At 38.4% G+C, this 13360-nt stretch overlaps 2 protein-coding genes across 2 annotated transcripts in view; both read right to left on the bottom strand.

Annotated features, from left to right (window-relative positions):
* The window catches only part of WDR89 (WD repeat domain 89), an 88913-nt gene that overhangs the window by 53847 nt on the left and 21706 nt on the right, over positions 1 to 13360 (bottom strand). The gene's annotated exons all lie outside the window — the stretch shown is intronic.
* SGPP1 (sphingosine-1-phosphate phosphatase 1) overlaps positions 5090 to 13360 on the bottom strand; it is a 30842-nt gene continuing 22571 nt past the window's right edge. The window contains exon 3 of the mRNA XM_032789173.2: positions 5090 to 11876. Coding sequence (XP_032645064.1) covers positions 11325 to 11876 — 552 coding nt within the window. The 3' untranslated portion in view covers positions 5090 to 11324. The remainder of the gene's footprint in view (positions 11877 to 13360) is intronic.

Genomic DNA, 13360 nt, shown 5'->3' with positions numbered 1-13360 from the left:
AGATACCCTTCATGAGATTTGCAGTAGCAAGCATCATCTCCCTAAGAATCAAAGTACCCTAGGAAAGAAAGAAAGAAAGAAAAAAAAAAAAAAAAAAGAGAAACAGGCCTAACTAGCAAGAAATCTAATCCAATGCCAAAGAGATGGCAAGAGCCTCTCTAAATGTTTTAATTGTTAAAACTAACAGCAAACTGATGGTCAGTTAAACCCTTGGGGAAAAACCCAGAAATAAAGAAGAAAATTAGCCAAAAGCCAAGTAGATTTGGCTGCCACAGGGAGCTTCTCATTCATGAGTGGTAAAAAAGGAATTGGCATTTGGAGGTACCAGTGGGTTGCTCCATTTTCGCTGAAGAAGCAAAACATGATGGCAGCTGATATGTATGAGACAGCAACCGTGAAAAAAAATCTTTCGCTTCTGAAGCTTTCTGCATGTTTAGCTCTGGAGCAGGGGTAGGCAACCTATGGCATGCGTGCCAGAGGCGGCACACGAGCTGATTTTCAGTGGCACTCACACTGCCTGGGTCCTCGCCAATGGTCCGGAGGGCTCTGCATCTTAATTTAATTTTAAATGAAGCTTCTTAAACATTTTAAAAAACCTTATTTACTTTATATACAAACAATAGTTTAGTTATATATTACAGACTTATAGAAAGAGACCTTCTAAAAACATGAAAATGTATTACTGGCACGTGAAACCTTAAGTTAATGTGAATAAATGAAGACTTGGCACACCACTTCTGAAAGGTTGCCGACTCCTGCTCTGGAGGCTTGAAACCCAAGCAGAACCCTGTAATGATGGTAATTTTAAAGAAACTTTTTTTTCCTCAGTCACTGGATAAATAAATAGCCAGACTTTATGCTCTTGATACAACCCTGGAAAAGAGACTAGTAATTACAGCATGGGTCCTAACTAAAGGCCCCACCTGCAACGATTCTCTGACCAGGAGACTGCAGCTTCAGAGTAGAATTTTCAAAAGCACTCAACATTGGCCTAACTGCTCCTTTTGAAATCACTTGTCAAATTCTCATTGACGTTAATGGGAGCAGTTTGGTCAATGCTGAGCAGTCATGAAAATCCCACTCTAAGTGGGTAAGATCATTTCCCGGAGGACTGCACCTTGATGTGGTGGGAAGGCTTGTGTGCTATAATGATCCTCAGAGCTATGCCAGAGGTAGTTATAACTCCTGGTTGGGTCATCCAACCAAGACAGGTCAAAGGGTAGGAGCCAGATAACAAGCAGTTCACTGGCCCTCCAGATCTGGGGGTTGAGTGACAGGCCAAGTTACAGACATACAAGAAGATAGCCTCTATGGCAAACAGCATGTCTTGCAGAAATAACGAGTCTTGGTGAAAGCCATCAGGAAGCCAAGTGTTTGAAAAGTTCTTTACTAAAAGGTAAAAATAAAACTATGAAAATAGGTTTCTGAAATATTTGAATGATGGCTGCAACACCAAAAGTTGTGCAGGTGATGAAAGAAATGGATGAATATAATCTCAAATCCTTGGAGTAAGCAAATGTTGATGGCCAGGAGCTGATAAAAAGCAATTAAAAATGAAAATAAAATCATAGGATATTCAGGAAGTAGCACCAATTGTGACTTCCAAAAGAGAAAAATCACTTAGATTGGCAACCAATACCCAATTGCTCTGAGTCAGCTTTTAAACACAGTACATGAAAATGACAATTATACAATGTTATGCACAGACAGACCACTATGATGATGAACTCAAAGAACAGATATAGAGCTGCCTACAAACTCTGACAATATCTCAAGCATGACATTCATCTGCTTAGAAACGGAGCACTTCAATGCCACGGTTGACAACAAGAAGAGTGGAGAAATCAATGGGCAATCACATATTTGGTTCCCAAAATCAGAACTGTGAAAGACTAGAAGAACTGTACTTGTAGGGTGACCAGACAGCAAGTGTGAAAAATGGGGACGGGGGCAGGAGGTAATAGGTACCTATATAAGACAAAGCCTCAAATATCGGGACTGTCACTATAAAATTGGGACAGCTGGTCACCCTATGTACTTGGTATCTGTGGTCATCACTGGTGGAACACTATTCCCACAAAAAGATGTACATAAAGTAACTTGGAATTCCCCAGATGGAGTCACCAGTAATTAGATTGACAATCTACATATTAGAAAGAAATTTAGATCAACTCTCCAGGATGTTAGAGCGTACAGAGGAACTGATGTTGGAAGTGACCACAATTTGCGTGCAGAAAGACTGAAGATAAACTCAAGAAAAACAAGAAATCTCCCAAAAGTACCAAGAAATTTTACAGCAAAAGACTAATGGATACAGTAGCAGATTTGAGCTGAAGAATCAATTTCAGGTGCTACAAGGCTTAGATCCACCACAAGAAGTCATCATGGACGTGTTACAGGGCTTTTTCGAAGCAAACCTCAAGTCTGGATAACTAAGGATATGTGGAACTATGTGGGGAAAAAGGAAACAAGTCAAAGCAAACATTAACTACTTAAAAATACCTAGCATAAAAGCAGTAGCAAAACAAACAACAAAAAAACAAAACAAAACAAAACAAAAACCCATATGAAACAGCTAGGGGCTCCTACCATGCACCAGGCTCCAGATCCTAGTTTTGGCCAGGCTGGGGAGGGATGAGACTTCCTCGTCCCCTGCATGAGCTGCTCCTGGGACTGAGTCACATCCACCTCCAGGAACCTCCCACAGCTGCGCGAAGTTCCACAGCTGCTGGGAGTGGGAGTGGAGATGACAGCTCTGAAGGCAACACCACTGCCAGCAGCAGCACAGAATAAGAGAAGGTGGCATGGTATGGTATTATCACTCTTACTTCTGCACTGCTTCTGGTGGTGGTGGTGCCTTCGGATCTGGCCAGCTGGAAAGTGGTGGCTGCTGGCTGAGTACCCAACTTTGAAGGCAGCACAGCTGCAAGCTACTGTGCAGAAATGAGGGTCACAGGGTATGAGGGAGTAGTCACTTTCGTGGGGGACAGGGGGCACTGTTGTCCCCTCCCCACACATACACAGCCAGGCCTGGGCCTGGAATTGTGTGTTCCTACCATGCACCAGGCTCCAACTTCTAGTCCGGACTTGGCTGAGAAGGGATGGGACTTCCTCTTACCCTGCACAGGCCACTCCCAAGGCTGGGTCAGACCCACCACTGGGAACCTATCCTGGCTGCAGGAAGCTCCACGGCTACTGGCTGAGAACCCCGCTCTGAAAGCAGCGCTGCCACCAGCAGCAGCCCAGGCAGAACTAGTAACTGGAGTCTGGAGCAGGGTAGGAGCCCCTAGCTGGGGCACCCCCAGCCTTGCCCCTCTTTGGCTCCGGACCTAGCACTCGGGAGTTAAAGGGGCCTTGGACTGGCTGTGGGGGGCAGGATGAGGGGGTCCATGGCACTCCCTGACCACAGGGCCCTAGGTGGTCCACCCACATGGCCCACCCATAAGTCCAGCCCTGTCCCCAAAAAGGGAAAACCTCCCATACCATTGGTAAAGTAGAATGAATTATATTGTGAAAATAGAAAGGATTAAAGAAATGCTGTCTGTACCTTTAAGCAAAATTGTTGGAATGCTGCAATCCAGGTGTCAGGAATACAGGCGTTAACATAGAACAACTGCCCCGTTTAAGGGCAATTGGTGAAGTATTAGCCTTAGATCGATAAGAGTTAGTAAGGAAGTAGGATATGCATGCTGTGCCCCAGGTGAATTTTACTGTTTTGCTTTCTTTGTGCTTTTGTCTAATTCCCGCTCTTTTATCTATATAAATAAGATACTTTGTGTCTTGCATGCTGCTCACATTAATCGGGATGTTATTAGCAGAGTGCTGTGCTAATAAAACAGAGTGATCTGACAAACTGTGAGTCCTGAGTCTAACTTTGACACCATGCAACCCTCATTTCTGTGCTGTAGCTGGCAGTGGTGCTGCCTTTAGAGCTGGGTGCCCAGCCAGCAGCTGCCCTCTGGCCACCCAGCTCTGAAGGTAGCAGTGCAGAAGCACCAGTGGCAATACCATGACCTCCCACACACAATAGTCTTGCAGCCCCCCATCCAACTCGCTTTTAGGTTGAGACCCCCACAGTCACAACACCATGAAATTTCATATTTAAATATCTGAAACCGTGAAAATTTTAAAAATCTTATGACCATAATGGACTGTGAATTTAGTAGGACCTTACTTATTTTACACTAGGATAGAAAGAAGATTCTATGTCCCAGCTACCTTGTAAGCATTTGCAATTAGCAAAGCATGGAGGACTGATATCAAATTCCCTATAATCAGAATAGAAATGGCAAGGGAGGAGTAATCTGTTTCCTGCCTCTTTCAGATGTTTCTGAACTCTGATGCACTTCTTAAGGTAGAACATGCCATAATGCACTGATTGTTTAAACTTCCTCACTTGACATTTTGGAGGCCTATGAGTACTAACATCTATCATGCTGACCAACACTGGCAAATTGTTTTTGCGTACTCTCCCGTCTGTCTGTATCCATCTATTGTTTTGTCTTATAATTGGACTGTAAGCTCTCTGGGACAGAGACCATCTCCGTATTCGTAAAGCATCTTGCACTGTGGGGTCCTGGTCCATGACTAAGGCTCCTAGGTGCTACGTTAGTATAAAATAATAAACACATACATATCAAACCAGTGGGTTGTATCAGACACTTTGCTGCTTTGTGTGCCTGCTTTGATTCGTTTTCTAGAAAGCAAATTTCTATCAGATGCTGTGGAGCAGGAGCATGCTTCTGTGAACAAGAAAGGGTGAGGAATGGGGAAGGTGGTAAAGAAGGTAGGACCTAAAGTTCTCAGCAATAAAATATTTTATCTAATTTGATCAAAGATTTGGCTTCCCATTTAGGGTGTGAGACACTGACAAATATGCCATATAACTCTATCAGACAGTAAAAATCTTGTCAATGTGTTTTCAGAAGGATTCAAAAGTTAAATGTGAAAATACCATACATAGTCATCCTAATGATTGTTACTATATGAAGAGCTAAATATATAGGTTCTCAAGCCAACAATCTACCCTTACATCAGGCATCCCTTCTAACATATCCCTTCTAACATGGGACGCAGAAATGACCAAACATTTGATTCCAACAGCAGTTTATTACCCAGTTATTGCAGATGGAGTTACAAATATTGTTTCTGTTATCAGTTAAAGATTAAATATTAATTCTGACAACTGTGGAGAGCGTACAATGAGTGCAAAAGCATTAACCATGATGTAAGAAATACCAGAACAGTTTTTATCATCTTTATATGTCAGGTTGAACACTATCATACAGTAACCATTATGTGATCTTGCAAATAAGTCAGGACTTATGCTAGCAAGTTTGGGTTTTTTTTGTTCTCTCTAAGATGTTGAGAGGCTGACAACAGTTTAAAAATATATTATTGTTTACTGAAAGAGTTTGCTGGCAGCCTCACAAATTGAAGAAAGTCTATAAAATATTTTATATTGAATATTTGCTTTCATTAATGAACACAACAACATTAATGGGAGAAAACAACAAATGATTACACTCTTATATGTATCTTATTCTGTGAAATTCCTATTTCAGCTGCAGTATACTACAGATCCTGTAAACTCAAGTATAGGCCAAATTCTGACATCACATTTATGGACACCAAAATTTGGTCCAAAATCTGCCTATGAGTTTTTATTCTTTATAGAGATTTTTTGTTCGGTTGTTTTTTTTGTTTGTAGAGTGGTGGGTTGTTTTGTTTTGTTTTGGGCTTCTTTGTTTTTTAAAGTTACCAGTTCCTGAATGTACCTAATTTCAGTTATGCCGTTTTGGGGTGATCTGAATGAAGTCATGAAACCTGGTGGCTATTTCAGTAATAACAACCTTGACTTTCATTAGACTTTCAAAACCAAAAGAAAAGTAACTATAAAATTAAATAAAGATCAAGTACTACTAAAACCCTCTAACTTAATAAAGTCTTTATTTGCAATGAAAAATAAATAGCTTTAAAGTAAATTTTACCATTTAAATTTTAAATATGTTCTGTTCTTCATGGACCTTGCAAGAAGTAACTATTAACTAGGCTGCCTATATATTGTAAACACAAATTTGTTATCTATTTCTTCTGGTGAGTTCTCTCACCCCCATCTAGTTTATTTCCAGATCAAAACTGAATGTATCAAAGAAAAGTTTTCAAATGCCAATGTGTGTGTTTTAAAATCTTCTGTGTTACTGGTAGCCCACCAGTACACCTATGAAATTTTTCAATGGCTACTTAAAGAGCCAAATTTATATTTTGGAACCATTATTACTGAATGATAGGTTTTATAAAACCTGTCTTCATTGGTCAGTAACTGCAAATAATTTCCAAAATAGTTTCCAACTTGGAATTGGCTCTAGCACGTCATATTTGCAATTTAAAGACAATATTTCACCAGAACTAAGTGCTACTTTGCCTAATCTGATTTTATTTTCCAAGTTAAGGTGTTTTTCCTCCTTTTGATTCAGAAGGAAGAACTGTATAAAGGTAACCAATGCAAATTATCTGAAATTATATAATAGCTACATCCAGAGTAAATTCTGAACAGGATCAGCTATTTATGCCAAAAATGCAGTGACCAATTAAGCTTTTGTCAGCTGTTTCTGAATAAAGAAGTGATGCAAATCATTCAAGGAGCCTTCCTGACAGGAATGCAAGGCTGTAAGACCGATCAATTTTCTTTCAATTGCTTCAAAGTCACTTCTAAAATGTCAGTGAATTTCACAAGGCAAAACACACTGCCATTAAAAGAACTGAATAGAGTGTATTGGCCTCAACATGTTGAAGTTTCCCAGTATATTAATTCTTCTGCTTTAGGTATTATTCTGGGATCTTGTCCTACATCATCATAATTATAATACAAAGGGGAATCTACTTTTGCAAATGTAGTACTAGTTCCAGATAAAGAAAACAATAAAAATGAAAAAAGAAGACAGCTGTGAAATTGGACTGAGTCCTATATGTTATTCTATAAAAAGTAATCACTCAGTTCTCAAAAATGAGTATGTTATAGTTGTATCTTATAAGGTTAGCTAAGCTACTCCACATGCACAGTGACGTACATCTACATACTACAGCAGGGACAAGCCTTTAAAGGTAAATTTTCCACTCAGTATGCATGGACTTGGATTTAAAAACTCCCAATTAAGTTAATGGGAGCTGGGCATCGATGTCTTCCCATGTGTTGACTACCAATACCTTAAAATATTTGAATTAAAAATCTTGCTTGTCTTTCGTATTTAGAAAGCAAATACGGAGATAAAACCACTTTTAGCACAATAGATGAATTTATTTACAGCATGCATGGCTTATTCTCATGAACTTGAGCCACTAACAGCCTTTAAATATTTACAAATTCAAAATGACAAAATCTTTACATAGGTAATAGAATGTTTGTATTTGCTTACAAATAGTATAGGACCCTCTCTGGGACATAAAAACCAGGAAATAAGTAACAAAAATACAGAAGCAAATTTAAAATATAACAGTAAAAAAGAAAAAAACATGACAACTTTTAAAATCTGGACAATTAACACTGTTGTGGTTAAAAAAGTATATTAGAGATGCGATTTTTAAAATATATCTTTCTAGCTTTCAGAAAAAAGCTGTACCTAAAAGGAAAAGTCCAAGTAAACTTAAAACAAAGCAAAATTTACTTTTGGTTTGCCAATTTACCTTTAAAATACCATTTTTTTAAAAAAGAGGTATTAGCAAATTAAGTAATAAGGCAAATATGATCAAATGCTTAAGAGCCTTGTACATGACTGCATAAAACAAACCAGCTCAACATTAGTTTAGGAAGCAAAAGTGGTAGTTATACTGTAAACATGAAAAAGTAATAGATTAAAAAATGTATCCAAAGACAGTGTAATACATATATTAGTCTTATTTAAGCGCCAGGTCAGAAATAAATTCATCTTGCTTTCCATTTTTAAGGCTCACATACAAGTCAATATTTTAGAGCCTCTTTGGTCTTGTAGAAAATTCTTTGCTAAATTAGGCCCTATATTAACATTATTTTCAGTCGTATTTAAATTTCATACAGTAACCTACAAAACCCAACTCAAATGTAATATTCTAATATCTTTTAGTAATGGATGTTGCTCTACTTCTTTAGAGAAACAGTATATTTCTAAAAGTTTAAATAGTATCTGGAATTGAGAAACGTTCTCTAGCACAGATATATCTGAATAATTAAGTAAGTTCTTTCAAGTGTATTCCCACTCTGAAAAGACTGCTAACCACCGTCATTTTAAAGCATTTTTTTTTTTAATTTTGGTACAAGCTGATATTCCAACTATAAGCCTTTGTTTTTTATGTTCATCTCCAACAATAAAGGGATAAAATGTCTGTTTAGGCCAATTAAAACACATTCACGTTATATCAACTGCCAAGTGTTAATTACAGATTTGGAGGAATCATTTTGGAAAATATAACCACAAAACAAAATTAGACTTTCAATCAAATGTTCATATGAACTTTCTTTAAAGTTCAACTTTGTTAAATGTTTGCATTTCTGCCTCTTTTCCCTGCCTCATACTGCTTTCTGTAATTGCCTGGCATCTTCTGTTACACTACCCACATGATCCAACCCCCTTATAAAACATGAAAGAAAGGTTTTAATATTCCATTTTAATGTAAACTCGAGTAAGCAGCAATGATCTAAGGACAGGATTGTAAAAGTGCTATATAAATTGACATTTGGATGTACATTTTTCCTGTAGAATAAACTACTCTGTGCACGAGAAATGACATTTTAAAACTACCAAATGCAATGTACAAAATATAAACATATACAGAGTAACAGTACAAAAACTACAGTGCAATTTTTCCTACTCTGGAAACCATGACTGCATGTGATTTAATAGCTAGTACACACTGAGCTTTCTCAGCAACTGAGATTTCTTTTGCATTCATGGTATAACAGTGCAGTACAACTATAAACTCGGCCTTAAAAGCAATCCCATGCTTTGAATTTCAAGTTCCTATAAACCATGAGAGCATTTTTTTACTTGGAACAATTAGTTCTTGTACAACTGCCCTTTTGTACTACTATTTAAACATTCTTCACTAGAACAGTGAAGCCAGGCTATTTAAAAGAAAAGGAAACCATTCTAAAAATATTATTTCTACCTCTGGCAGGGCCAATTTAATATTACATGAGCTACAAATTATCTGTTCGGGGCTTTAAAGCAAGAAAGCCTTTTTATATATTCTCCCTAGTTATTTGCTCAGAACATGGAAGTATAAATCCAGAACCATACCAATACAAAAATCTCCTCTCTCAACACCTTGGAAATGGGATTTAACTTCTACTGCACATTAAGCACAAAACTGTAATAAAGGAATAGATAGAAAATCATAAATATAAATACACAAGTACTGAAACAAGCTAACCAAGGTTTTTTTTGCAAGCTAAAAATCTCTTCACCTATTAAAAAGAGTTAGTGGTTTAACACACTGAACACGGTGGAATACATTCATAAACAACAGTGCATTCTAAATGTACATCTGAAAAGTTCAGATGTCAGCGTACCATAAGAAGATCTACTGACTGGTCTAATAAGAAAGAGATAGGAAGTCAGTCAGTGCCTTTACTAAGTTTTGTTAATATACATATTATTAATAGAGTGTGGAGTTCATATCTCCAAATCAAAAAGTTTCAATTCCAAGTAATCCTCGACAAAACTATACATTAAAGTGAATAGCTAAGCTAGAACAGAAAGCTTTTAGTCAAGTTAAGGTTTTTCCTGAACATATAATATGGATACACAACACAAGTTATGTCCTGTCAGAATACTGCAACATTGCAACAACTCCTGACATATCGCTTACGCAACACGTGAACCTAAACAATCATATGGACAAAATGAAATTCAAATCCCAGGTTCATGTAAAATTAGATAGTCCGAGGATTGCATCTTACTTATCAGCAGAAAAGAGGGCACTATAAAACTGAAAAAGTGCATTACTGTTAAAAGCCATTCAAAACAACCCCGATGTGCACAAATAGTTTATGCATTCACAAAGCTGTTGTCTTTGCTTCAAACACTTAGTTTAATTTATTATAGAATGATCACAATGAAATTTGCTTTGACCTTTATATATTTTGTCTAGGTATGGGTAAAAGTGGTAAGACTTCTTGAATTACAACATATGCAATTTGTGCATAAAATTTATATATTTTTTTTAAAGCCAAGATAAGAGGATCTCTTCTTAAGTACACCTCTAAAAATAGTGGCCCTTTTAAAATCAGCTTGGAATAACAAAACAAATGAGGCCATTTATAGCTAGGGTGTGCATTGTTATTGTTTATAATTTCTTACTATTAGACATACCTGTCCAGTATATAAACAATTAAGACAATTTGCAGAAAAATATATCCTCTACCAGTAACTGACAATGCACATAAAAAATACCTATAAAAGGGAATTATTGTCCATTCACAACCTGTTGAGCTTAGTGAGTCACTGTTTAGCTCATTCCATCTATGTAATTTTAAATAAGCTAAATTGTGATCAGTATAGTTGAAATTAACCATTCTAATATGTGGACATCTACATTTAAAAATACCTGCCTAATTATGTATGACTTAAAATAAAATTAGCTGTCATATTTTTACATCACAGTATATGGCATTTCTTAATTTAGCAACAGAAAGGCACAATTATTAAGCCATAAAATACAGTACCTGAATCAAACAGTTTTATTTATACCTAAAACCAATGTCAACCTAGACATTTTATTTTGTGGAAGGGATTGAAGGAAATAACTTCAGTTTTTACAACTGATCTCACTGCAAGTTTGGTCCATTAGAAATGCCGTCTATATAAACAACTGAGTTTGGGGAAGAATGGAGGAAAACACATAAGCTGTTCCATTAGCTGTTTGTTCATTAATTGGTAAGTTATTATGAAGTGACTTAAACCAAACACAAATGGAACTTTCTGATCAGCTGTCAGACACCTTTGCAATATGCCAAAGTATACAAGTACAGTATGATGTATGTTTCACTACGTACGTGTATACACACATATATATGTACTGCATGTAGATATACACACACCTCATTACAGCAATAAGAATAGACATGGCATTTACAGAGCATAGCACTTCTCAGGAGAGTAATTTTTGGCTTTTGGCCCGACACTATACCTAAGATGTGCAATTTCCTTTAAATGCAGTGCCTGTCCTGTATTGCTGTTAAAGTCCCTGCTAAAGCAAAGTTCACAAGTCTGCCAATAGCCAACTGGTGCACATTTTTTTACATTAAGCAACTACCTCCCTTCTTCCCTTGCCAAGTGAATAAGTCTGCATCAAGAAAGACCAATAAAAAGAAACAGGCAAGGAACCAAAAACATGAGAGAAAACCCAACCATTCCATATGTAATATAGCGATAGGGTAGTTCAACCTCCATGCGCTGCCTTGCCTGTCGTATATCATCACATGGTATAGAGAACATTTTACAGGCCAGTGGGATGGTGATTTTCTTCATCACTATTCTTGTTAACAATAGTAGTACTACTCCAATCAATAACCGCAATATGGCTTTTCCAAATAAAGTCACAGTGATGGAGGGAGGAATTAAAGGCAATGTATCTGGGGAAGGATCTTGCATTAGACCCAACATGTAATTAAAATGAGATCCACAAGCAACTCCAGCACCACAACCCAGAATCTGAGCTGTATCTCCTCGTGATGTGCTCCAGGTGTCAAGAGTGAAAGAGAAAACTCCCAAGGCTAAATGAAAACTGATGATAATTAGTGGTGCATACTTGTAAGTTAAATTGAAGTTATCAATCAGGTCCACAGCTGGATGGAAGACAACCAAGATGAGAATAGCATACAGAAATCCAGCAATAACATCCTGTTGAGAGGAGATAAGATACAATCATTTAGTATGATATACTTTATTTTTAGGATTTTTCATATCCAACTTTGAAATAACTATTACAATAATTCATTTAAGATTGTAATTTACATTAGCATGGAGAATAGTTTAGTTGCTTTGTAGGTAGAGATTCTTTCACATGTTTGAAATCTCCTTTTTCTTACATTTAACCCTTCACAATGTATCTAGTTTTGTTCTAATAGTAGGGGAAGGAATTGTACTTGCTCCTTTTCTAATGCAATGTACAAAGAGCCTAAGATTCAGCAGAGATGGTTTCTGGGACTGGTTTTCACAGAAGTGGTCCTAAGCCCCATCTGAAGCTGCCAAGTTCTGGTATCTGCACTCCTAAGAATGAGACAAAGGTAAAACCCGCTGTGAAATATTGCCAGGTAGGAATGGAACCAACAGCAACAAAATTTGGTAACTTAAAAAAAAACTAGCAGATAGCGTCACGGTTAGATATTACTAATAGTCACTAGGCCTACAACAGAATTCCTTAGCAAGTACGCTCTGGGATTGCAACAACGAAGTACTGATATCTCTACTACTTACATTATGTAGAAATACACAGCTGTAATATATGTTAGGAAGAATCCATTTATTTGAATACTAGTTTGTTATTCAAATGATTCTGCTGTGTCACAGACTTATCGTTATACACCTCTACCCCAATATAACGCGACCCAATATAAGGTGGGTTCGCATACAAGATGGTAAAGCTCTGACATGCTGCTCTGAGCAGCGTATTAAGGGTGCTGGGCCAGGCCGGGGGTTCGATAAGGGGCAGAGGGTCTCGGGAGCAGTCAGAGGCTCCCTCCCCCAGCGCATGGGGGGCAGGAGCTGTGGGAGGGCACTTTTGGGGGCCCCACAGTGGCCCAGGGGATTAGCGAGGCGCCGGGAGCAGCCCACTGTGCTTCCCTTGCCCCGGCCCCATCCGTGTCGCTCAGCTCCCCCACACACACTCACCAGCAGTGGCAGAAGTGGAGCAGCCCGGCCCCAGTCCGCTCCACTCCGCCAGCTCCCAGCCACAGCACTCCGCTTTCCGCTGCAAGTGAATATGGGGGGCGTCCTTTCCCCAACCTCCCCACACTCGCCTGCAGCGGGAAGTGGAGCACCGCGGCTGGGAGGTGGAGGAGTGGAGCAGGCTGGGCTCAGCTGCTCCGCTTTCCTCCGCTGCCGGTGACTGCCTGTTAGGGAGTGGGGAGGCAGATAGGGATCGGAACAGTCAGGGGACAGGTGGGTTGGGTAGGGGGTGGCGTCCCTCAAGGGGGCAGTCAGGGAACAAGGAACAGAGGATATAACGCAGTCTCGCCTATAATGCGATGAGTTGTTTTTTGTTGTCTCCCAAGGACCGCATTATATCGGGGTAAAGGTGTATTTGTACTGAATATGCTTTATTTATTAAGCATTGTGTCTTTTTTTTTTTTTTTTTTTTTTTTAAAAAAAAAAAGGAGACTGCC

Source organism: Chelonoidis abingdonii, chromosome 4 (assembly GCF_003597395.2).
Source record: "Chelonoidis abingdonii isolate Lonesome George chromosome 4, CheloAbing_2.0, whole genome shotgun sequence".
Lineage (NCBI taxonomy): Eukaryota > Metazoa > Chordata > Testudines > Testudinidae > Chelonoidis > Chelonoidis abingdonii.
Note: the sequence above shows the minus strand (reverse complement) of the source record. Positions and strands in the feature narration are given on the sequence as shown.